Source organism: Python bivittatus, unplaced genomic scaffold, assembly GCF_059951505.1.
Source record: "Python bivittatus isolate LINGU-HERP-01145 unplaced genomic scaffold, Pbiv_v1 ctg000590_np1212, whole genome shotgun sequence".
NCBI classification, from domain to species: domain Eukaryota; kingdom Metazoa; phylum Chordata; class Lepidosauria; order Squamata; family Pythonidae; genus Python; species Python bivittatus.
In genome coordinates, this window is record NW_028277086.1 from 26,256,504 (window position 1) to 26,284,180 (window position 27,677).

Genomic DNA, 27,677 nt, shown 5'->3' on the forward strand with positions numbered 1-27,677 from the left:
ATTGCTGAGGTGCCAGGTTTAAAATGATAGAAGGTCCTTCATATGTTCTGTTTTGAAATAAAAGCATTTGTTTTTCTTCCCTTTCCCACCCAATGTTTTATTTTTCACATAGAATGGCATAAAATCAAATATTGAAGGGAAACAGTACACATCTTCTCTGGAAAAAAAAAAAAGTAATTTGGTGGATTATATTTTATCATTGGCTTCTAATGAATTTATTCTCACTTTTGCAAAATACATACGTTAAAGATGAATGGATGGATTGAGACAAAAAGCAAGACTGAGATTTATTGAAGTCTATAAAGTAGATTTCCCCTTCATGGATCACTGCCTTGTCGTGGCGAAGGGGCTTGCGTAACTCAGTGAAGCCATGAGTTATACCGTGCAGGGCCACCCAAGACGGACAGGTCATGACAGAGAGTTCTGACAAAATGTGGTCCACTGGAGAAGGAAATGGCAACCCACTCCAGTATCCTTGCCAAGAAAATCCCATGGACAATGTTAAAAGGCTAAAAGATATGACGCCAGAAGATGAGCCCCTCAGGTCGGAAGGTGTCCAATATGCTACTGGGGAAGAGCGGAGGGCAATTCCAAGTAGCTCCAGAAAGAGTGAAGCGGCTGGGCCAAAGCCGAAAGGACGTTCAGCTGTGGATGTATCTGGAAGCGAAAAGAAGGTCCGATGCTGTAAAGAACAATATTGTATAGGTACCTGGAATGTAAGATCTATGAACCAAGGCAAGCTGGATGTGGTCAAACATGAGATGACAAGACTGAACATCGACATCTTGGGAATCAGTGAACTGAAATGGACGGGAATGGGTGAATTTAATTCAGGTGACCATTATATCTACTACTGTGGGCAAGAAACCCTTAGAAGAAATGGAGTTGCACTCATAGTCAATAAGAGAGTGGGAAAGGCAGTAATGGGGTACAACCTCAAAAACGACAGAATGATAAGGCAAAAGAAAGAATTGGAAGAAGTCTTGGAAATACAGGTCACAAACAGGGTTAAATACCTAGGGATATATATTACACCAAGATGTAGTACATTGAAGGAGGATAATTATGTTAAACCTAAACAACAGATTGCAATAGATCTGACAAAATGGGAGAATTTACAATTATCAATGATTGGGAGAATATCCACTATTAAGATGAATATATTGCCTAGGATGTTATATCTATTCCAGACAATTCCAATTCGTTTAGGGAAAGAGTTTTTTGATGATTTAAATAAAATTGTATTGAAATACATCTGGCAGGGTAAAAAGGCAAGAATAAAGCTTAAATTACTACAAGATGCAAGAGTAAGAGGTGGGTTTGCCTTGCCTAACTGGGAATTATACTACCAGGCGACAAATCTGATGTGGGTAAAGGACTGGATAACTTTAAGAAATAATAGACTATTGACCTTAGAGGGACATGACCTGTTGTTGGGCTGGCATGCTTTCTTATGGTATAAGGGAACGAAAACACAGGGCTACTTTAGAAGGCACTATATTCGAGAGGCATTGTTTTTAAACTGGGAGAAGACAAGAAGACAATATTATTTAAAAATTCCACGATGGATATCCACTATTGAAGCCTTTTCTTATTCAATAACATATAAAAAGGAACAAACAGTTAGATATACTGAGATATTGAATGAAAAGGGTGAACTTAAAACTATGCAAGCGTTGGAAGAACAAGGTATAAAAATGAACTGGTTTTCATATTTGCAAATACAATCTAGATTCGATAAAGATTTTAAAGCAGAAGGTATTTATGATGAGCTGACTGTTTTAGACAAAATTTTGATGGGTACTGATGAAAAGGTGATTAAAAAACTTTATGGACATTTACTAGAATTTAAGATGGAGGAAGAACAGGTTAAAGATACAATGATCGCATGGGGGAAAAATTTTGGATACGGAATTGATTTCGAGAAGTGGCAAAAATTATGGTCTCAAAACTATAAAATGACAATGTCAACTGCATATAAAGAAAACTTGTATAAGATGTTTTACAGGTGGCATTTACCTCCAGCAAGGATTGCGAGAATGTACAAGAACAAGTCTGATAAATGTTGGAAGTGTCATCAGAAGCCCGGTACATACTATCATATGTGGTGGACATGCCCAGAAACTAAAAGATATTGGATTAAAATCCACACATGGTTGGAAAAAATGATAAAACAACATATAGACTTTAAACCAGAGATATTCCTATTAGGAATTATACCTGAAACATATAGTAAAGAACTGAAATATTTGATTGTAAATGTTCTGACAGCGGCTAGAATTGTATTTGCTAAAAATTGGAAAAATGAAAAAGTACCTATGCAGGAGGAAGTCATTAAGAAAATTATGGAATGTGCAGAGATGAGTAAATTAACATTTGAAATTAGAGAAGATAAACAATTCTATATGATATGGGATTTGTTTTATCAATGGTTGGATGAAAAGATATAGTAATGTAATAGATCAGCAAATTATATAATAGAAACTTGACAAACTGATATAAATTATTATATATATATATATATATATATATATATATATATATATATATATAATCAATGGATAAAAATGATATAAATCCTATTATGAAAGCTGGTGTTATAGACTAGTAATAAATGAATAATAATTGATAATTGATAAATATATAAATATGTGTTGGATAGATGACATGAGATTCTATATAAATGATGAGTGAAGATTATGAAAGGATGGCACAAATGATTGGTAACTGGCTGACACACGGTTTAAAATGGAAGATGGGTTTTTTTATGCTTTTTATGTTATTGTTTGTTTGTGTTTGTTGTAAAAAATAAAAAAATTATTAAAAAAAAAAAACGACAGAATGATCTCAGTGCGTATCCAAGGCAAACCATTCAATATCACAGTCATCCAAGTCTATGCCCCAACCACTGATGCTGAAGAAGCTGAGGTTGACCGCTTCTATGAAGACCTACAACACCTTCTAGAACTAGCACCAAAAAAAGATGTCCTTTTCATCATAGGGGATTGGAATGCTAAAGTAGGAAGTCAAGGAGTAATCGGAATAACAGGCAAGTTTGGCCTTGGAGTACAAAATGAAGCAGGGCAAAGACTAATAGAGTTCTGTCAAGAGAACAAGCTAGTCATAGCAAACACTCTTTTCCAACAACACAAGAGACGACTGTACACATGGACATCACCAGATGGTCAATACCGAAACCAGATTGATTATATACTTTGCAGCCAAAGATGGAGAAGCTCTATACAGACAGCAAAAACAAGACCAGGAGCTGACTGTGGCTCAGATCATGAGCTTCTTACTGCAAAATTTAGGCTTAAATTGAAGAATGTAGGGAAAACCACTAGACCACTCAGGTATGACTTAGATCATATTCCTTGTGAGTACAGAGTGAAGGTGATGAATAGATTTAGAGGATTAGATTTGGTAGACAGAGTGCCTGAAGAAATATGGATGGAGGTCTGTAACATTGTACAGGAGGCAGCAACTAAAACCATCCCAAAGAAAAAGAAATGCAAGAAAGCAAAATGGCTGTCTGATGAGGCTTTACAAATAGCTGTGGAAAGAAGGAATGCGAAAAGCAAGGGTGAAAGGGAAAGATATAAGCAACTGAATGCAGATTTCCAGAGAATAGCAAGGAGAGATAAGAAGGCCTTCTTAAATGAACAATGCAAAGAAATCGAGGAAAACAATAGAATGGGGAAGACTAGAGATCTCTTCAAGAAAATTGGAGATATGAAAGGAACGTTTAGTGCAAAGATGGGCACGATAAAGGACAAAAAAGGCAGGGACCTAACAGAAGCAGAAGAGATTAAGAAGAGGTGGCAAGAATACACAGAAGAACTATACAGGAAAGATCTTAATGTCCCTGATGTCCACGCTGGTGTGATCACTGACCTTGAGCCAGACATCCTAGAGATTGAAGTCAAGTGGGCCTTAGGAAGCATTGCTAACAACAAAGCTAGTGGAGATGACAGTATTCCAGCTGAGTTATTAAAATACTAAAAGACGATGGTGTTAAAGTGCTGCACTCAATATGCCAGCAAGTTTGGAAAACGTAACAGTGGCCACGGGATTGGAAAAGGTCAGTTTATGTTCCAATTCCAAAGAAGGGCAATGCCAAAGAATGCTCAAACTATCGCACAATTGCACTCATTTCACATGCTAGCAAGGTTATGCTCAAAATCCTACAAGCTAGGCTTCGGCAATACATGAACTGAGAACTACCGGATGTATAAGCTGGGTTTCGAAGAGGCAGAGGAACTAGAGATCAAATCGCCAACATTCGCTGGATCATGGAGAAAGCACAAGAGTTCCAGAAAAATATCTAGTTCTGCTTCATTGACTATGCAAAAGCCTTTGATTGTGTGGATCACAACAAACTGTGGCAAATTCTTAAAGAGATGGGAGTACCAGACCACCTTACCTGTCTCCTGAGAAATCTGTATGCGGGCCAAGAAGCAACAGTTAGAACTGGTCATGGAACAACCGATTGGTTCAAAATAGGGAAAGGTGTACGACAAGGCTGTATACTGTCACCCTGCTTATTTAACCTATATGCAGAGTACATCATGAGAAATGCCAGGCTGGAAGAATCACAAGCCGGAATTAAGATTGCAGGGAGAATCATCAACAACCTCAGATATGCAGACGATACCACCCTAATGGCAGAAAGTGAAGAAGAACTAAAGAGCCTCTTGATGAGGGTGAAAGAGGAGAGTGCAAAAGCTGGCTTGAAACTCAACATTAAAAAAACTAAGATCATGGCATCTGGACCCATCAATTCCTGGCAAATAGAAGGGGTAGAAATGGAAGCAGTAACAGACTTCATTTATTTGGCCTCCAAGATTACCGCAGACGGAGACTGCAGCCCTGAAATTAAAAGACGCTTGCTCCTTGGGAGGAAAGCTATGGCAAGCCTAGATAGCATATTAAAAAGCAGAGACGTCACCTTGCCGACAAAGATCCGCATAGTCAAAGCTATGGTTTTTCCAGTAGTAATGTATGGCTGTGAGAGCTGGACCATAAAGAAGGCTGAGCACCGAAGAATTGATGCCTTTGAACTGTGGTGCTGGAGAAGACTCTTAAGAGTCCCCTGGACTGCTAGGAGGTCAAACCAGTCAATCTTAAAGGAAATCAATGCTGATTGCTCATTGGAAGGACTGATAATGAAGCTCAAGCTCAGATACTTTGGTCACCTAATGCGAAGAGAGGACTCTTTGGAAAAGACTCTGATGATGGGAAAGATTGAAGGCAAAAGGAGAAGAGGACGGCAGAGGATGAGTTGGTTAGATAGCATCACTGAAGCAATGAGCATGAAACTGAGCAAACTCAGGGAGGCAGTGAAGGACAGGAAGGCCTGGCGCAATATGGTTCATGGGGTCACGAAGAGTCGGACACGACTTAACGACTAAACAACAACAACAAATAAAGTAGATTTAGTTTTCTTTTTTCTCTATCTCCTCTGAATTCCATTCTTTGCTTCCTGCCTCTTTCTCTCATTTTGCTGTTTGTATTTATCTATTACCAGGAGGGTCTTCAGGGGTAGGTGTGTGTGTGTATGTGTGTGTGTGTGTGTGTGTATGTGTGTGAAAAAAGCAAAGATTGTGTCCATGACTGTGGGATTGAAGCTGTGCCCTTTTTATGGGCAATGCACATAACCTTTTGACTTTTTGACACTTCCTCTCAGATGTCCCTTCTGCTTACCCCAAAAAGGAATAATGAGATAGATATATATGTATGTCTAGGTGTCTTTTTTCTTACTTTAATAGAATTACCCACTGTAGAAATCCCCCTCCCCCAGTTAGTGACTACAAGTGATTTTAGAATGAATGACTGTTTGAACAATGAACTGCTTTCTTACAGATAAATAAATTCAGGGAGTTAATTGAAGATTTAGTTCTATTTCCTATGTGTGTTTCACATTATCGAAAGAAACCACGCCCTTATGCAGCCATGACTACTTACCCAGTTGTAGGTGATTTATGGCATTAATTTTCTGAATGAATTTCTGCACATTTTTAATAATTTCCATGAGGCAGCCTGCAATTAAAGAAATCCTAGGTGAATAATGAAAGTAATTGAAATAGTACTCTGCAAGCAGAAAAGCTGCTGTAATCTTAATAATACCTGATATGAGATTTGTCACAATGTTCTTCTTTCCATTTTTTAAACAAATCATCAATGTTATATTTACTCAATAGATTACCAGTACTTGCCCTGATGTATAAAATATTATGTAACAAATCTACCTCAAACTGACAAGCCATTGTATAAAGTCCCAGACTAAATGCAAATTTAAATCAAAGATGATCATTGAGCTAGATTTCACAATATGACTTGTAAAGTAATTTTGAACTTTTCTTTAGTAAATAGGAATGAAAGAAAAGAGAGGTCTGTGACAATTTATGAGTGCATGACAAAATCATAGCGTTCAAAATTAATATAATTAGTTTCTGGATGTTTGCTATGAGATATTGATATATTAGTTGGTAATTGTTCCTTTTGGACCATACATATTTTTTAAAGGTAGGCTGCTCTTAATGTTTATTATCAGTTTATATTTACTTTCCTAAAGGTGGAGAAAAGAGAAAATATATAAAAACATAAACATTTTTAAAATCAAATTCTTATGCTTGATATGATGACTAGATAACAAGATTTTTCATTCTTGGTCTGTTGGAAGCCAGCTTCTGCTCTTAACAAGTCTTGTAAGGCCTAATTTAGTTGTTAAAAATAACTCTTGAGGGTCCTGACAGTAGTACAAAAATTCAAACAAGTTGTAGAATTAATCCAGTATGATCTGTGGGAACATGAGATGGATAAAGAAATCATTGAAGTTTGGAAATAATAAGCATGTACATCTTCTTCGTTGAAGCGGTGCTCCAAATTTCCTTAATGTTTTTATAAATGGTAACAAGCTCTATGCTTCTGTTAATAGAGTGGAATAATCTGGTCCTCTGAAGTTGTCCCAGTAATGCAGAGATCTCAGCAGCTTGCTTGGAAATGCCACCCTCTTTATCATAACATTGCGGTTGTCTATTTCAGTTGCCCTCTTATCTGAGGTTAATGTGAACTTTATTATTTGGGGGTGGGAACAGAGGGAAAGGGAACAGATGCTGTATTATCCATTTGAAATTGTCTCACCAGAGCTGGTATGCTGCCAGAGAATTTTAGAGAAAAATCAATGTCCTCTACCACATTTTTCCTGAATCCTTCCCCACTCCTGCCCCAGTTGTTCAGCCTTTAGTAGTACTTCCTTTAAAAAAACAAAAACAAAAACAGAGCTTTTGCAAGGCTATAGCAGAAGAAAAGGAGACTGAGGGTTAAATGTGACAGTGAAGCAAGTTCTTTTGAGCAGTTTGAGCATTTATACAGGAAAATGGTCTCTAATGTCATGCTTTATTTGTTATGAATTATTACTGGCACCAGAATATTAATAAGACTTTTTGGAGGTGGGAGAAACATAAAGGCTTGATTTAAAGGTACCTTTAGGATGGGATATGTGACAGACAGCATTTTTGTTCACAAATTGTTTTAATGTGGTTGTGATGAGCTACTGGCTGCATTCTTTCCACTGGATTTCATCTCCTGTCTTTGTAGCCTTCTGTGCATTAGATGCTGCATGAGACCATTTCATGTATTAAGTATAGTACTTGGAAAATCAGGACACCAGTTATATTGTAGGATATTTGTGGCAGATCCTATGATAAAGCAGTGAGATAAATTATTGTTAGGAGACTACATATGAAGATAGGAGCCAAGACCTGTTAAACTTAATAATTAGGTTCACACATAATGCCGAAAAAAAGTGTATGAAAGCATACAAAAAAAATGTTGGTGATCCCCCAGTGCTGAGAGATTAGAGGGCTGAGGTGAACACTTTTCCGTTATGGCTCCTGTTGAGTGGAACAGCTTATGGGGGAGATTAAGTTTCCCCTGACTCTGTTGTCTTTCTGGAAGTAAGTTAAAACAGAGGTCTTTTAACTAGAACCTTTTAACTGGTTAAAACTGCACTATACAAATAATTTATTTAGTCTGGTTTAAGATAATTTTAAATACCTTTAATGATTGTGTTTGGATGATGGTAATCATGGTGATTATAGCTTTTACCTGCAAAGAGTTGGTTGATTATGGTGACCTAAAAGTCTAATAAATAAGTGGATGCTGAATTAACAATGAACTATTTCATGGATTAGTGTTATATATGAACCTACTTTGATGATCTGTAGTTAATCCTTCACAACAAAGTGACCAGAATGAAACATCCTGGAACTTCTGGTTCATAGAAATTGTTACCACTGAATAACCTCCCTTTCCTGAGAAAAACACAGTTGGGGGATTTTTTTTTATTTTTTATAGCCCTGGGTAATTTTATTTTGGCTTGTTTATTACTACAATGCAATTATAAAAACTGAGAAAGTCCAGTAGGAATAGCTATGAGCAGCTTATGAGTAAGGAAGAGAATTGAATTTTCAGCTTTCAGAGATGCTTTAAATATCCTTTCAGCATTAAGCCATCACGGTGACTGATACACTTGCAGTCAAACTGTAGAGTAATTTCTTAAACTGGTATCTGTTATTCAGAAACAGCATGAAAAACCAGCTCTTAAAAAACATCACTTATTTTATTAAGGTATTATCATGCTGATCTTAAATCTGGGTGTCTTTAGGAGAATAAGAATTGAATATATGGAGTAATAAAATGCTTAGTCTTTTGCTCTTCAATAAAATTCATCTAATAAAAGAGATTATATGTAAATCAGATATTTGATATAATGGAAATGCTATCATTGTAAATCTGAGCAATCACAGATTCAAGATCAGTAAAAATGTCAATGAATTGCTTTGGCACTGTATAGAACAGTAAGAAATAGTTACCTAGAAAAGTCTATTATGCCATTGGAATAGGTTTTCTTCCCTTAAATTGTGTATTTTAGAGTGACAAACCATTGGTGATTAAATGGTAAGTTTCTAATGTGATGTGTATCTATAATTTTATAATTGCTGGACCGTCACCTAGTTCAGCTGGATAGGTCCAAAGAACAGGAATTGGAAAGGAAAGATCCACTATCAGTGCTCTGCATGTGCTTGTATGACAGTTATCATTAGAATTTATACAAAAGGTTCTTCCTCCCCTACAAGTACAAAAGATTGGATTTAACTGGATTTTTCACACTACTCTAAAATAAATCATATTTGAAGGAACAGCCTCCAACTTTTTTTTTTTTGATCAAGCCAATATATGTACAATTTCAATTTTCCCCTTCATCTTAGGCTCCTGTTATTAAGGCATATCCTTTTATTTTGCTAGTGAGATAGGTTAGACTGAATAATAGTGATTCGACTTCCAGTGAGGCATGGTGAACTGATCATGTCCCTGGATAATGGGGGATGACATTATGGCTGAAATTCATGCTGGATGCAGGATCCGGACCAGTGAAATCTCTCCAGAGAAAGGAGAGATCTCAAGATCACCCACGCGCACTCCGGACAGCTGCTTTTCATGAGGCATGGATGTTTTTGCGGTCGGTTGGTGAGTGGAGCACCTGGGAGTTGAGGGAAAATTCCATTGGAGCTCACAGTCGCAATGTAGCCTTTTTGGACTCAGGGTTCTGCCAATCCTCATTTCTTAATCATTTTGGACTTCAATTTTTTAAATTGCTTTTTAAATACTAAGAATCTCTGAAACAGCAAGTTTTATGCTTTTCACAGAGTGAATTTTCTTCATTCTTTTGGAAAGGAAGTTTTAAGTGTGATTTTAAGGTTTTATAAAAAATTAAGGAATTAACAGCAAAAGGGCAACTGGACTGTTGTTTTTATAAAGTTACAATGGATTAAGGGTCCAGACAGATTTGTTATAAATGGATTAATTATATTAAAGAATCCTTCCCAGGGAAATGGGTCATGTTTGTACTTATGACATAAAAACAAAATAAGATGGGAGTTTGAAAGCTGGACACTAGAGGGCACTGGAAGTAAACAAAACATGGAGAGAGATATGGGACTAAATGACTCAGAAATTATTCTTAAAGATCTCCGCCATTATTGAAAAATTTATTGACAAAATAGATGATGCTATGGAAGTGAAACATATTTTACTGGACAAGGAAACTGACTTAAAAGTGGACTTGAAAATGATAGATTACAAGACGGACATGGAACAAGATGAAATATTGAACCTACAGACAAAACCAGCTGATGTTACAATAATTAAAAAGGACATACAAATATCAGACTAGAAGAGTGACTTAGATGACTTTTTTATTGGATTTACAAAAGGGATTGGTTAATGTTGTCAGTGATTTTGTGAGAAGAGACAAAGAGAAAATGATGAGAAACCATATGTTGGGATATTATTTGAAGGGACCTAGGGTTCAGAAGGTTGAGAGTAAGGGGAAAGAATTTAAAGTGGGTTTATTTGACCTAAGTTAAAATAGATAGGTTGTTATTTCTGGCCATTTTTAATGGATTTTCTTTGACTAGGACTGGAAGAAGAGGTTTTAAGGTTTTGTTTTATAGATAAGAGTTACACCGATAAGAGATTACTATATTTTAAATTTATTTGACTAAAGTTAACATAGCAAAGCTGTTATTTTTAGTAACTTCTATTAGATCTTTACTGATTGTATTTGAAGGATGAGGTTTGGTGCATTTGTTTAAGAACAGAAAATGAGATTTGATTAAGGCTAATATAATTGTCATTCTCTTTGTAATTTCTATTGGATTTTTACTGATTGTATTTGAATGAGTTTGGAAGGATTTCAAGTGGGCTTGTTAGATTAATTTTATAATAGATATATTGTTATTTCTGGTAACCCTTAATGGACTTTTGCTGATTAGGATGGACATGATGTTTTAAAGATTTGTTTATAGAGAATGAGATGACATATGGGATGAAGAGATTGTGTGTTATATTGTAAGAGATGGTGATAAGTGGCTAAAATTGTTTATACTTGCTGGGTAGGTGGAGGACATTACCTCTTTCTCTCTCCTCTCCCCCTTTCCCCCTTTTTTTCCTGCACTTTATATCTTTTTTCTTTTTTCCCTATCTTTTATAATTTGTATTAGTTTTATCCTTACATTGTAATTTTAATAAAATTATTATATAAAAAAGATTGAATAATAGTGAATGGCCTGAGGTCACCTAAGAAGTTTTACGGTTGGATGAAACTTGAATTCTGGTCTTCATAGGCCTAGTCAAATGCTGCTTTCTCAGTACTGGGACTTTGTAAGAGGGAGAAAAGGAAATGGAAGAATTTTCCCTAAGTGCTTCTACTGGATTTAAATTGATCTATGCAACATATAAATGGGTACCATTTGTAAAAATCTTTTATATCACAAACACAGCAAAACAATATTTAGAATCTATAGAAAAGGACAATTCAACTCCGAATTGTTGACCATTTTTTTTGTTTATCTCTAGTCAGTAAATACATAAATAAGGATTCCTCTATGGTTGTGCACTTTTGAGGAGGAGGAAGATGAGGCCCTGCACTTATAATACAAAAAGATTGATAAAAATGAAAGAACAAAGAAATTGTGAGATTGGAGACAACCCAGCTTTCCTCTGATTTACCTGAACCATCCTTTGTTATTTCAATGCCTGTCAGATGTGCTAGATTTCCTACATGGCATAGAGAATGCTGGAAGACTAACTTTACAGCTGTTGATAACCAAACCATGGTTGGAAAACTTTTTTTCTTTTTCTTTCTCTGACAAAGGCTGCTAGAACTGCTAACTAATGGAGGATGGAATAATAATGAGCACTGGTGGCATATGCAAAGATGTTAAAAACCTTTCTTTCTAAACAGGTGTTTGATATCTAGTGCCAAGATGGGGAACCATCTTCTTGTTACTGTCATGTTTTACAAAATATCGAGATATTTTGTCAGGCACCTCTTTTTATTACTGTAGAGTGCCCAGAAGAATAGGTCTGAGTAATGTGAAAACCATTGCAAATAAATCAAGCACGTGATCATCTCCCCTGCAAGCGGTCAGGCGTTTCCACTTTGTTCTTAGCAGGAGTACACTCTGAGCCCATTTGAGCTGATGCTTCCAAACTCTTCCCCCATCCCTGAGAGTTTGTTTATGGGCTGCCATTTCAGTGCTCTGGAGTCGGCACCCCTCAGTATATACCACTTTCCTGATGAGCTTTGAACTACAAGGAAAAACATGAAGAAGGAAATTTTAGGATCTGTCCATTCAGTTGCACAGTTTGGTGTCAGCTGCTGACACTATGTTTCTGGAGAAGGTTGGGGAAAGCCAGGAACATGAAAACTGAAGTGGAGAAGACAGTGAACAGTAAGCACAAGGAAAACGCAGCTGTTTGAGCATAACCCATGGGCCCAAATATACAATGAGGGATGGATAAATGAAGTCACATTTTTCTACACAGCAGAGCCTTCACTTCAACAAAGGGGTTAAAAATCTGTAGCCAGATTGTTAATTTTACTTCATCTTTATATGGAAAAACTTGGTTCCAAGTGCTAAATGGTATTCCCAAATGCCTAATGTAATTCTTAGGGGCTAGCTTGCATTCCTGGAATTAACACTTTCACTTTTCTCATTAATCTCTGGCTCACCAGAGAATTCCAGGCACCTGATTACTGAGTTTACAAAGTGGTGTCCTATAGATTTTGGAGTTGGGGTCCAAAATCAAATACCTCAACATTTCTCCTATAGCCACTTCTACTAAAGTAAACAGTACTTCCTCACCTCTGGCATAGATAAGTACTGCATAATCCAGCATTAATCTTCTCACCTTTCATAGCAGTATGAAACATATGAGGTACACTGGGCTGAGAGAGAGCATGACTAGATCAAAGATGTTTAACAAACTTGCATGGCTGAGAATGGATTTAAACCTAGGTCTCCCTGATCCTAGTTCCATACCTTAACAACTGAACAACTCTGGCTTTCATGTGTGTTTGTTTCTGGCTTAACCTAGGTGAATCAACCCATTATGGTTTAATATTAAGCTATGTCTTTTTTAACAAAACAGTTAAAACCTTGGATTAGCCCTATGTGTATACCAGATTTATGTGTACTCTGATACATTAATACTAATGCGTACTCTGATTCATTATGTTACAGCATATACATACTAGTTTCTCTAATACTAGTTCAGTTATGCACATAGTACTATAAAAAAAAAGTGCTAAGGGGAAAAAGAAATAATACTTTCAAAGGAACTAAATATTCTTAGTACATTTTCAGTTGTGCTTTTCAGAAGAGCTTAAATTTTGTACATTACTTCTTACCTCATTTCAGTTTTACAACAACCTCATAAATTAGGCTAGAGAGAGAGAGATGAAGTGGCTACATGTCATTTTGTAAACTTTGTCCCTTAGTGAGACCTTGAAAACAGATGTTCAGAGTCTAATACACTTACCAAGAGTTCCCCAGTCAGCTGGATTTTGGGGGCTACAATTCCCAAGTAGAATATGAAGGACAACAACAGTGAGGGAATTCTCCACAAGTGCAGCCCTGGAAAATTGCAACTTTCACAATAATGATATAAGAATAAGGGAGAATGTAGAAATAGTGTAGAATAATTGGGTAATGCATATTTATTTTATGAAAAATTGTCTAAGAAAAGTCAGTGGCAGCTTTTCCATTGCCAGTAATACTGTGGGTTTTTTTGTGGGGTGGGTGAGTGGGGTGGCGCCTTCGAGTCAATTTGACTTCTGGCGACTGCCTGGACGAGTCCCTGCAGATTTCTTGGAAAGGTTTTTCAGAAGTAGTTTGCTGTTCCTTGCTTCCTAGTGCTGAGAGAGAGTGACTGGCTCAAGGTCACCCAGCTGGCTTCGTGCCTAAGGCAAGCCCAGAACTCATGGTCTCCTGGTTTCTATCCTGATTCCTTAATCACTACACCAAATTAATGATTCATTGTTATCGTTTCTTTGCATTACCTCTAATTAAATCGTGTCTATATTGTTAGAATGAAAGTGTTTAACGTTCCTTTTTGTTAGCATACAAACTACAAAACCCTTATATTACATAATAGGTTTAATACTTTTGCTGTGTACACTCTTAAAACAGTAATCAGATACAATAGTTTTTTTAAAGGAATGGAAACATTAGTGCTCCTTCTGGTCATGCTTAGATGTTAATCTTTGCATCAGGCAGTAATAGGGAACTAGAATCTCTTTCTTTAAAATAATACAGAACAGTTGAAACTTGTACAATTAAAAACACATACCGCTTGGCAGCAGATCCAAGTTTGGCACTGAATGTGTTCTTATCAGAATGTAATAAGTACTTCTGGTTTTACCCACAAATCACATGTTTTCAAAAAGATGTTTCATTCACACATTCATTAACTTTTATTTAGCTCCGGGTGATACTGCAATATTAACATAAAGTCATTATTGCAAAATAATTTTAGCACTGGATCAAACTAAGGCTATGTTGCTGAGTGTTCTTACTAAGCAGTAGACATTTGAATATATAATGTGGCTTTCTTCTGGATAAATGCAGTTCTGATTGCAATGCAAATGTATCACATTTCAACAAATCCATTCAATAATGCTGCTTAAATTAAGGTAATACTATGGTTAGATGATGGTTGTAATTGATAATTGTTATATAATTTGCTTCATATTGTGCTCAGATTTGTATTACTGGGTATAAGTGCACAATAAATAAAAGTAGTAGTATGTCTACTCCTAGGAATCAGTCTGATATAAGCCATTATTAACCTGTATCATTGATTTCAATGGAGTTTTAATTTCACCCAACCCATAATTCCCACATCCATCTCATTTTCCACAGAAGGATAAGCATATAAGTTGCCAAACAAAAAGTGTGGATCATTCCTTCATTTAGGATTATAGTTAAGATAATGCACTCTGTAAATGAAAGTAAGGTCCTGCCATGTTACTCAGTAGGAACATCCACAAAAATACACTTTTTTTTTTCAAATCAGAACCATGCAACCCCACCAGAAATGTTCCAAATTACTGGTATCCTGAAGCGCTAAAACTCCAAACAGGACAAATGTTCAGGCCGTAGGAAACAATAGGGACACAGAAGAATCTCGTTGCCTCCTTGCTTTTTACTCAGGACCACATATCCACACCAACAATGAATCACCCAGCCTGTATAAATATTGGCCAGATGGGTTATTTAATTTTCTAAAACAGTAAATAAAAGCCCTGTGAATGTTTCTAGTCCCCCTGGCACATCGTCCCATCAGTTGAAGACAACAGTAGCAGGAACAGGACCAATGCTTGCTACCGTACAATTGGCAAGATTGTGGGATTTTTTTTTTTTTTTTTAAGAACAACCCAAATACAACCCATAAAACAAAACTCCAGTTGCAGTGCTCAAAATATCCTGGAACACTGGAAATGATGCTGATTGAAATGGAAAGGCTGGTTTTGTTCTGAGCTTAAAATTCTTGGAATGTGCGTTCTGTTCTTGCTCAGAACACTCAAAACAGCCATTTTGACCTCAGATTTTTTTGCGGGTCAGGGAGCAGCACCTATAATACATTTCTTTAATGGACTGAAAATTACAAAAGGAGAGAAAAATATTCTATCTGTTTGTCACTCAGAATAAATGAATCAGTTTGACTTCGTCCAGAGTTTCCTTAGCAAGCCACTAAAAGAGATACAAGACAAACTTTTAAGCCAAGTAAAAATATATTTATTTATTTATTATCAAACTTGTATGCCGCCCATCTCCCCCAACGGTTGACTCTGGGCAGCTCACAATAATAAAAAAGGAAAAAACACAAGTCCCTCCAACCATGGATAAAATCTATAAATAATTAAAAAACATATATTAAAAATGCCCTAAAAACCTCCTATAATTTTTAGCCCTAAAAACCTGTAAGATGCGGGGGGGGGGACAAACCCATCACCCCACCAGCCATCTCCACAGGTGCGGGCCCCCCTCTGGCCCCCAGGCCTTCTGGCAGAGCCAGGATTTAATCCCTTTCCTGAAGGCCATGAGGGAGGGGGCACACCGGATCTCAGGAGGCAGGATGTTCCGTAGGGCGGGAGCTGCAGCAGAAAAGGCTCTCTGCCTAGACCCCACCTATCAAAATTCCTTGACTGGTGGGGTCTGCTGCTGGACCGAGTGGGGCGGGCTGAAATGACTGGGGCGAGGTGGTTCCTCAGATAACCTGGTCCTGTGCCATGAAGGGCTTTAAAGGTGATGACCAAAACCTTGAATTGGACCCAGAAACAAACTGGTAACCAATGCAGCTCATGCAACAGCAGTGTTATACGTGTCCTCCTAGGGGCATTGAGAACTGTCCACGCCGCCGCATTCTGCTCCAGCTGTAGCTTCCGGATACTCTTCAAGGGTAGCCCCATGTAGAGTGCATTACAGTGGTCCAACCTGGAGGTGACCAGGGCATGAGTGACCGTGTGAAGGTCCTCCTGATCCAGGAAGGGGCGTAACTACCGCACAACACGAAGTCGTGCAAAGGCCCTCCTAGCCATGACTGCCACCTGCTCTTCGAGCAGGAGTCGTGAGTCCAGGAGAACCCCCAGATTACGCATCGGGTCTGTCTGGGGTAGTGCAACCCTGTCAAGAACCAAAGATGACAAGCTCCTAGATCTTGAGGCTCCCCGTATCCACAGCCACTCCGTCTTACCAGGCTTCAGCTGAAGCCTGTTGTCCTCCATCCCCCATATATGTAAGAATGAAGAACTCAAGTCTGAACATAACCAATATGCTGAACATTTTCTGAGAAAGAATAAATTTCTAACCTTTCTGAACATTGCTAGCCTTTATTTTTATATGAGAAGATCCATTGCCATATTTATGTGTGTGCACGCATGTGTGCACACATACACATTCCAGTATGTTTTATTTTTACTAAATATTGATGAATTCATGAAACAGAAACATTTGTGAAATGGTCTTAATGTTAACTTTAATCACATTAAATTTACATAGTAGTATTGTGACTTCCACGTGCATCAGGTTTAAACATGTCCTCATCTGGAAGTCAGCAGAAATGTCTAACACAGTTGGTAGGATGTCTGAGTTTGAATTTAATTCCAAGCTGAGCTGATATAGATGCAACATCACTTTTAAGATTTTGTGTGGGCTGTTCATTTATACACTGAAACATAGGTCCTTCTAGTAATATTAATATTGTTGCTTTGATACTCAGTCATCCAAGACACACAGTCTTCAGGGTTTGCAGACATGGCAGTGAAAGAAACTCAGGACTTGGTGAAATGAAAACTGAAGGTCTTGTGATTGAGATCAGTTGCACTAAAAGAATAGTGTTTATTATTCAGCACTGGCAAAACAATATTCATTAAAATAGCGTGCTTCAAAAAGAATAATTTGAGTTACCTGGCACTTTTGCAGGCTGTCAGAGCAATACCGCGTGACTGGTAAAGACCAATAACCTATTTAAATATATATTTACAGCCATGAGAACTGGCTTTAAAGACCAATAACCTTTTCAGGCTCCAGAAATCTTAGTTCATCACAAAATACCATGATGCCAGAATATCATGAAATTTGGTTTTCTCTGCTCATTTCCCCCCCAAATTATTTTATTTGTAATATGATTTTATGAGTGTACAGGTCCTGTTTTGGGAAACTGATGCCTGTTGATGCCATTTTTCCAGAAGGGTGACCAGAAACATAGGCAGTTCTTTCATGTATGTATGTATGTATGTATGTATGTATGTATGTATGTATGTAGTTCAGTTTATATGGCCATAACTCCAACTCATCAAGCAATTCTGTGGCTTCTACGCTAAGTTTCCCAAGATTTTCCACTTTCCATTCTTTTTTTTTCTTGACCACAGTTTTCATGGCTTTAAATACCTTTGTTGTTATGTTTTTTCTGCTTTACGTTGGGAAGATTTTTAGCACAGTATTTTATCATATTTGCTTGTGAATTACTTAAATCTAGTGGAAGAGAAGTGGTAGCATACATAAGATATGTTGGTCTGTCTGGTTTAATAGTATTCTAAGTTTGCCAGACTTTCTGGCAGGAGTCTTATGGAGTCTTAGAAACAACTACCAAGAATTAAACCTTGGGCATGTAAACATGTTCTTGGCTATTAAGATATAAACCTAGTTCATATAACACCATGAGCCATAAAGTGATCTGTTTGGTGTTATCTAGTGAATTGTGTAAGGTCAACCAGTAGTAGTTTATTTCTAAAAGCAGACCATGGCTCAATACAATGTCTTAATCCTTCTCTGTGAATCTAAATGTATAGGATGTGAAACAGAAGTATACAGACACAGGCTTTTAAAAATCAGGATCTCAAAATAAGTGCCAAAACTGGTTTGCAATAGCATGTGTATGGCTGGGTTCATAGAATCTGTTAACCCGTTTTCAGTTTAATGTATTATGTGAGCCCAGGTAATTGAGTGATCTGGCATTCAAACTAGTTTAATATTCTGAGTGATTTGAACAACCCATGGTTTTCTAAATTTAATTGAAATGGCAAATAAAATAACAAAATTATCAAATAAATTTGCTACAATCAGATTTATTGTGTGTGTTTGTTTTTTCCATATAATGTACTGGCCTTCTTGCTCTTAACTTTCAAGAGAATGAACTGAAATTCTGTATATCTGACTTGGGAGGGTTTTTTTTTTTTAAGGCATGGATGCCTCCAAATTCTAAAACATCAAAATATGTTGTTGCTATAAAATATTTCTGTGCTTTGCTCTTACCTTACATAAAACATTTCATCAATCAATTTAGAATTCATTTAAGTTTCTACGTGTTATTTCGCTATTTAAAAGCATTTAAAATGTAAAAGTTTCAGTCATGACTATTAGGTTATTAAGCTGCATAGCTTTCAAGAATACATTTCAAAAGAACCTTGATTCTGAAAGATATATCTGCTAGAGATCGCTATTACTCATGTGAATTCGCTGCACAGCTAAAGGAGGCAGACTGAGATAAGATTCATGATCATTCTGCAACCATAGCTAAAATAACTAGCAGCCTGCTTCACTTCTCAATTAACCTAAGGTAATTGAATTTCAGCTGTTGTGTCTCAATGGGACTAAATTAGTTTAAAACTAAGTATTTGGGCTTAAGTGGGTTGTTGATCAGACTATAAATTGTTTAACTGCTGGCAAGGGGAGATAAATCACAATTGCCATTTTTAAAACGAAAGTTAAGGGTCAAATGTTCTTTGGTCGAGTCCCCTGATTTCTCTTTAGGTCATAGCTTGAATACTGGCCAGTGTCAATGAAACATTGGCTCTATAAAAATTATAGTTTGCGTAGCAAGAGTTAGACTGAGGAATGGGTGTTCCCTTCTGACTCTGAAGCGATTTCTTCCACCATTTCCCTTTCCATGTCAAACATGGTTTTGCACAGGATAAACCGTGCTGGTCAATTAAAAACTTGTCATGGCCAGAAGCATGTCCCTGACAGATTTTTTTATACTTCCCCTCTAGCTGAAGATCTGATTATTAACCCTTAACTCCAAGTGTTGAACTGGAGGAACAGAGATCTTCCTTGAAGAGGGCATGATAGTGGCATGAAGGAAGTACAGATGGTTCATTTAAAAGGGTTTTTTAAAAACTAAATATGTGTATTAAGCCCTTTGCTTTTATTTCTTGTCAAAACTCAGAAAATCATGCTATTCAATAGTTTTGTTGCTTTTTTTAGAGTCACAATTTTGGGGGGCTCCAGTAGATAAAAAGGGGACTGAGAGTCATATGTAGTTTACCAATTACCCTCTCCCAGAGTTAGAGGGTGATAAAATATAGACCATCCTAAAAATAAGAGAAGCTTCCTTGTTTTGTGTCTCAACATTCAAAAACGTAACCAATGTCCATAAATTAAAGATTAAAACTAGGATTTGTTTCATTTGGGCCTCGGATTCTGGCAGTGGTTCTGTCTTGAAAGATTAATGGTTGACATTGGTGAAGGCCAGCATTTTTACAGTTGAACTAATGGACTTGCTCTGGCATTCCAAATTTCTATCCATAACAGAGTGAGGAGGGAAATCAATTGGCCATCTATGATTAGAGAGAACTGCTTATGTGAACCATGATTTGTTTTAGTGCACACAAAGCCAAAGTTAATGCTAGAAGAATGAAAGATATAGCTTGGGGAAAGGAGTACCAAGAAACTAGGCCTACACCTGTGAGAATTGGGCCTACAATTGCACTGAACCAATAAGAAGACTTCTCTCATCTGGACGTTTACATATTTATTTTTCACTAGTTTGTAATCTTTCTTTTTCTTCTTAAATGGGTCTTTATTTTGAAATTTCTATTTGTATCAATATCTGGGCATTAATTAATCTGTCAGAATTGTGGATGATTATGTTTGTTCTTCCCATCAGTTCTATCATTTTCAGCATACCACATAATGAAAAATACATCACTGAACAGTTATTGGTTTTTACGTTCTTTCTAGTTCTTTTTAATAGTAGAGTTGTTCAGGAACAGAAGTGATATGGGGTATGTGAACAAGTATGCAGTTAAGTCTCATGAATTTTAATATATTCCTTTTTAGCATATTACTCTGCTGTGATAAAGGGTTCCAAAGGTTTTCAGGCATGACATACAGCCATTTCTACAAACTAATTATGATGATGCTTTGAACTTAAACAGGTATACTGCTGTGAAAGTAAATGAAATGGGCATCCTATTCCTGAATATTTGCAAAGGCATATCTAACGGGAGCTCAAGCATAGCCAATGTAGTTCATGATCTTGTGCTCCTGAAGTACTTTCTATGACACATTTTCAGTTTGTCTGATAAATCTACAAAGTGAGCTCTGGTTAAATCCAGTTGTTTGGGCTTTAGTGGATTTTGACATAGAGCAGCACTGGATAGATCCATTTTTAATTTAAATTGGATGTGCAAATGGACATAACTAAAATCTAACAAAGTGTTGTGAGGAAAATGTGGAACTGAGAATTGATGATGGTGGGTAATTCACCTTCCTCTCTTCCCTTGCCCCCCAGCTTCTCTTTCCAAATTACTTTTTCAAACTACTTTCCCTCTACTATTTCAGAGTTTGATTCTTCCGAGAGGCTAACAGGATAATTGGTAGCAGACAAAGAAGTGATTGAATTCCCTCTTCTCCATAACATTTCTTTCCTCCAAATTGACCCAAAGCCACTTACAAGGGACAGCTGCCACTGGATTTCTGTTACAAATATAGTCTTCAGTTCAAGGAGTATAAGTTTGTGATGAATGCCCCCATAGTGCAAAGCTACATTTTGTTTAGTTTTGGTTTAGTGTTATATAATCCTGGCTTATTTGTGTGTATTGAATATCAAGGTCAGAGGCAAGATATCTCTCAGTACCATTTACTAATCAACACAGTATGACCAGATGTTTTGGTCATGTGCGAAGCCATCTCTGAGTGCAAGAGACACAGCCTATTCACTCATGTTTTACAGAATGTCTTATAACAAGGCTTTTCCAGCAAATTACACTGTTACTTTTCCAATGACTATTTTTCTTCTGCCAGGCATTATATAATGAAGGAGGAGTTTATATATATTATATTATATTATATTATATTATATTATATTATATTAATTTATATAATTATATATAGAAGCTATGGAGGGTCCTTTATGAGCCTCTTTCTCTGCCCATTATGCAGCTGTGGGCTATCCCCTCTTATCTGACCATTCCCTAGGCATCATCTCTTCACCCTGTCTTTCAAGGTCTGTCTCACATACCATTATAGTACTATTTTGAAATCATGGCTTTTATCTATTAAATTGCTTTTGTTTCTTTCTTCCCTGTTTAACTACAGGTAGTCCTCATTTAGCAACCACAGTTGGGACCAGCAACTTGGTCACTAAGTGATGCAGTCGCTAAATAAAAAATCATGAGGCTGTGACTGTTCTTATGATTTTACTTCAGCTTTCCTTTGCTTTAAGGCATCAGAAGGATATGACCCCAAATAGCTGGGTAAGTCCAAATGGCAGGGAAGATTTCCAGACTTTGCCTCATGAGGGAGCCAGGTAAAAGGGCAAATCTTTTTTCTCACTCCCCTGCCCTTTGGAATGCTCACCCAGCACTGAGATCATTAGCAAGAAGAGAATTGATGTTTGTATTTACATTCATTGGAGAAGGAGGGATTACAAGAGAGTAAGCAGGCACACAGTGGGGAATACACCTTGAAAGCCATGCACTAGTGCTGCCTGTTTGCCTAATGCGCTGGTGGCTGGAGCCAGGAGCTGCTTAGGAGGCAAACAAAAGCCTTTAGTGTGAAACTGATTAGTGTCTTGTCAATTTCAGGCGGCTGTTGAGCTGGCTAATTAAGGTCACTGCTGAACTTGTTAACTTGTAGTTAGCATATTTTAGGGTAGCTGGGCAGAAAAGCAACTCAGGAAGAGATTGTTTAGGCCAGTGTTGTCCAAACTTGGCCACTTTAAGATGAGTGGACTTCAACTCCCAGAATTCCCCAGCCAGCATGGTTTAGGCAGTCTCTCTGCTCTGCAGGATGGGGCAGGAGAAATGGCAAGCGCCCAGTATTTTCAGTGGTAATATGCAACATAGTTTTTTGTTGTTGTTAAAGAAAGGCCTCACAATATTATATTGTATCATTAACTATGCTGCAGAATCACATGTACTTTTTTGCTCCTAGAAATGACATTAGGGTTGATTTATCAGCTTTGTTGGCTGATGGCAATATAACTATTCCATTTCACCATTATAAATGAAACAGAATAGTTTCAACATTGTATTCAGGGTTTTTTTTAATGGATTACACATGTTGACCAAAAATATATCTTGACTATAGCGGATGGGAGATGTATAAAATCCCATTCAAGGATAAAATAACTTGACTTTTGCATATATTTAGTTATGAACTTGGAGTTTTCAAAGAATGAAGTTGAAAGGAATTACCTCCAAGCTGAGAATCAACCCTTGAATTAGTATCTGGCATGTTGGAGTAGCCAGCAAAAATGCTATCACCCATATCTGCCTTTGGCTGCATTAAGAAGCCAACTTCATTTCCCAGAGTGCCCTAATACAGTGTCAGCATTATTGTGGAAAATTAAAGTAGCCACTCCTACTGATGGCCATTTGCACTTCCCACAATGCTCTAAAGAGATGCTTTGTGTGAATGTATGAATGATGCAGCCTCCAACAGATTGGAACATGCAATTAAGCAATGGCATTGACATTTTAATTCCTTTTAGATACCTTAAAGGGAGAAAAACAGAAAATGAAGCTTTTGAGTCTACATGCAAATGAACTGTTAATTTTATGAGCTAGTTATTATTTGTTTAAAATCACTTAGAGTTTATTTTGTTTTCTTGGTAGTGTTCATTTGAATTTTAGATATTTATTAACAAATGGCTGAGAATGAGCAACATCTGGAAATGTTCTGGCCAGGGGCAATATAGAACTTGTACCAAGCAGCATATTCTATTTAGAGAGTAGATACTTTCTTCCACTCTTCATGCAGCATTGTGCAAAAGATAGAGAGTAACTTTCAGTATTACATGACATGTGCACTCATGCAAATATGTAAATTCCACATATGCCAATCAACTCAGAGAACTTAGCAACCCTTATGGGGGGGAACTAATCCAAGAAATTCATACTGATTCTAAAATAGACATAAAATGAACTGATCTAACTATTCACTAACTATCCAGCTGCTCTCAGTAGTAAAGCTAGAAACAAAGGAAATACCCAGCAAAGCAATTTGTCCAATGAAAACAGACTATATCTCCCCAAAGTCCATTGCATGCTTTTTTAAATGTATAAAATTTTTCGTTAACTTTATTTTCCTGTTGAATTCCAATTTAACTTAGATTAGCAGTTTTGTATGTTATATGATTAGTTTTTGCGAAAATGTAACAGGGAAAGGAGAGGTAATGGTCTTCCATTGCATGAAAGCTTTCTCTGTTTCCTTCACTGAGTTTGACACTAATTTTTGTTCCATTGAAGCTGGGGTCACTGAGTCACTGGCGCTAATGAAAGCTTTCTTTTTAATCTGCATCTTGAAACACTTCAAACTTTGCTTATGCATGTGTGAACATGGAATTTGCTATCTTGGTCTTTAAATTAGCATTTTTAAATGATGATATAACACGCAATATTAGCTTGTTAGGCTCATCTGTGTGTCTTAAAAGTATATAGTTACATTTCTTAAATTATCTTTTTGAGGCTGTATCACAGCATATTTATGGGGAGTAATACAAAGGCCAGATCAGATGGAATTGGTGAACTATAGTAGATACTGGACTCTGTACCATTCCATTGTATTGCCCAGGACTGACATGCTGTTTAGTGTAATGGTTAAGGCATCAGGTTAGAAACCAGGAGATCATGAGTTTTAGTCCGCCTTAGGTGCAAAACCAGCTGGGTGACCTTGGCCAGTCACTCTTTCTCAACCCTAGGAAGCAGGCAATGGCAAACCACTCCTGAAAAACCTTGCCAAGAAAACTTCAGGGACTAGTCCAGGCAGTTGCCAGGAGTCGACACAATGGAGAAATTTGTATAAAATTGCTCAGCTGTATGGTTTGTAAATATATGTTTAAGAAATCTATATGGCCACTCCATTTTAAGAAGTAACTCTGGGCAGCTCACAATCCAAAATAATAAACAACAGCATAAATACAAATTTTAAAAACATTATAACATAGAATGCAAAGTACAAAAGCTAACAATCCTTGTACATGTTCCTCAGTCAACACAAATATATATTTTTCATATGAAAATATTTAATAATGTCCTGCATAGCTATTCTTTGTTTAAGAAATTTTAGTAAGGGTGGAGTTTTCAGGACTTGTATTTTGACCAAAGGAATTCCTTGCAAGCTGACTTCCATAATGAAGAGTCAGTTACCTTTGTTGAATGGCTGAAAAGCAGATTAGGCAAAACATAAAAGTAATCCACAAGTATTAGTAATGTCAGGTTCCAGCCATTGATTCCCATTAAACCTGTAGCCTAATGACATATTAGTGAGACATTTTTGAAACCTTGCAATGAATCTTGATTGAATGCTAATTCTGAATAACATTCAAAATTACTGAACCAGTACAGTTGCCACTATTGGGAAATTACATCTTGGCTTAATAAATTAAAGTATAAATGAGCCTTATACTTGTACATACATCCATTCCCTTCAGTTAAATCTTCAGTTAACTGCAGTTTCCTATTTTGTCCAAACCAAGAATGACCTCAACCCTGGGTTGTTCTGAATTCAGGAACCAATTTGGAAAAGTAAGGAGTAAGAAACGGATAGTGCAGGGACAGAATCCACAAAAGGATCTTGCATATAATAGTGAGACGGTGCTTCCATGTAAATCTGTAGTTAAATATTTCAGCACACCATTTAGAATCTTCTGCTGTTTGATGTGACTCACTGGTATGCTTGGTTTGAGAATAAACGTACTTACACACATATACCATGCCTTGGATCTGATACTCACATCTGGCTGGTCTACAGAGGTATTCAGGGGTAGATATAAAACACATGGTCACAGTGAGGCAACGGCAACTGGAGTAGTTGAAAGTTCATCTGAAGTTGAAAACAACTGGGACAATATCAAAGATACAAGAGAACAACTACTGGGAACGATCTAGATTAAGGTATAGGAATCCTGGTAGTTGAAACTACAGACAGGAATCTAAAGAAACCGCTAACAGCACCTGCTTAGCTTTCTGTTCAAGACTTATCTGCAGAAACAACAGAAAACTTGAGTTCATCTGTGGCTCATTAGTTTCCATGGAACATAGTCTATTCAAAAGAAATCCCTAACTCTTGAATCCCTCCTCATGGACTTGAAGTTCAAGAAGCTCTTCAAGGTTTGGAATCTGGATTGCAGGTTCAGAAGAAACAAAAGACATTAGCACCTCTCCTGAATTCTCAATAACAGCCTAGGCAAACGTACTTTCCTGTTACCAAGGTCTTTTCATTGGTCCTCCTTTTTCACCCTTTGGAGATATATACCTGAAAGTCCATCAAGGGAATTGTGCCTCTTTTGTAACATAACAGCTAGGTTAGTAGGTCTTTCCCTAATAAAAGAGGCTCTATTAGCTCTGGATATTTGGATAAAATTGTTTTTACTTTTGATTTCAAGAAATGTGTGCTAATATAGTCCTTAAGTGCTTTTTGTATTTCGTATCCTGCTTGGGTATAACAATTCTGTAGTTTGCAAATTCTGTGCAAATTCTTGAACAAAAGTCTAAAACGAGCAAATGAATCACTGAACAAGCACATCCTTTCATACTAAAGCTTTTATTCTATGCCTCTGCTTGCAGGCCTGGAGGCAGGACCAATGGCTTTCTATGCTTGTAATAGTAGTTGCCATGTTTAGTTTTCCACAGAACTTCTGTCAGGGGCATTTTTTAAAGACAACGTGTTTGTGGCAGCAGCTATTCTTTACCTACAATGTGCTTCAGAACCATGGAACTAGTAGATTGATGTATTTGGAGAAGATAACTATGGCAGTCAGATGTAGGGGCACTGAGATAGGGCCTTAGCTAGCCTACACATTAACAGTAAATGGCAAGGGTACTGGCTGCCTAAGGATGCTGAATGGTACTATTTGGATTATTTGTCATCCTTAAAAAAAAAAAAAAGGTATAGGAATTATTAATAGAGGAACATGACATCTCCCCCTCCACCCCCCACAACAGTACCAAATAATGTTTCTCTATAAGACTCATTAAAAAAAAAAAAAAAAGTTGCCCCAAAAGTATATGTCCATGGACACAATATGTTATTTAAGCACATGCATCCCAGTTAAATTATTGGAAAATAAGCACCTAATTGCACTTTTAGTTTCCCTTCATTGTAATAGGATTTAATCAAACTTGAAATATTCTGGATTGATTCTCTCACTGTTTGAACTAGAAGATTAATTAGATGATGATTAGGAAATCCTGGACTGTAAATCCTGCCTAATACACATTTTGCTTGTTGTTGTAGGTGTGGTTACAAAAGTACGGCTATCTTCCACCCGCTGACCCCAGAATGTCAGTGTTGCGCACTGCAGAGACAATGAGATCTGCTATAGCTGCCATGCAGCAGTTCTATGGCATTAACATGACAGGAAAAGTGGACAGGAACACAATCGAGTAAGTAAATGTTATTGCGGTGCTCTTCCTTTTTGGAATTCCTGAAATATATGTGGAACATTAGAAGCATTGCAGTGGCTGGCTACCTAAATCCTATCTCAGCAGTTCTAAGCTTTCTGTGACTTAGAATATTCCTTTCCTTTTCATCATGTCAGGCCAGGCAGTGGGGAATAACAATGTAAGGTGCAATTAAAGCTTCAGTAAGAGTCAATTTTGCAAGAAAGGAAAAAAGGCAAAGTATGAAAAATGGATTTGAACAGTCATTACATTTTCATCCTGATATGAATGTGAAATCAGAATTTACAAAAGAAGCTGAACATGAAGATAATAATCAGATGTCCTTTTGTTGCTCAGGACAAAGTTAGGACATGTTTGAGGCCAGCCAAAATTCTGCCAGATCAAGAGGGTGAAGAGTATAATTTTGAAGCTGTATATGGACTATAAATGAATCAATTGTGGAAAAAATTATAAACCCTAATTCCAAACTCAGTGACCAATCTTTTTTTATGGTACCTACCGGTACCTCTGACCCAGTTGTCTCCTGCTTTCTCTCCATCTCCCCCCACCCCCAATTGTCTCACAAACAGGAGAGGTTGGTTGCTCCAACCTTTCCTATTCTACTAACCACATGTCCAATCATCCATAGCTGCTAAGG

General features: G+C 37.1%; 1 protein-coding gene across 1 annotated transcript in view; it reads left to right on the forward strand.

The window, feature by feature from the left end:
* MMP16 (matrix metallopeptidase 16) overlaps positions 1 to 27,677 on the forward strand; it is a 173,669-nt gene that overhangs the window by 34,348 nt on the left and 111,644 nt on the right. The window contains exon 2 of the mRNA XM_088149148.1: positions 26,874 to 27,022. Coding sequence (XP_088005274.1) covers positions 26,874 to 27,022 — 149 coding nt within the window. The remainder of the gene's footprint in view (positions 1 to 26,873; positions 27,023 to 27,677) is intronic.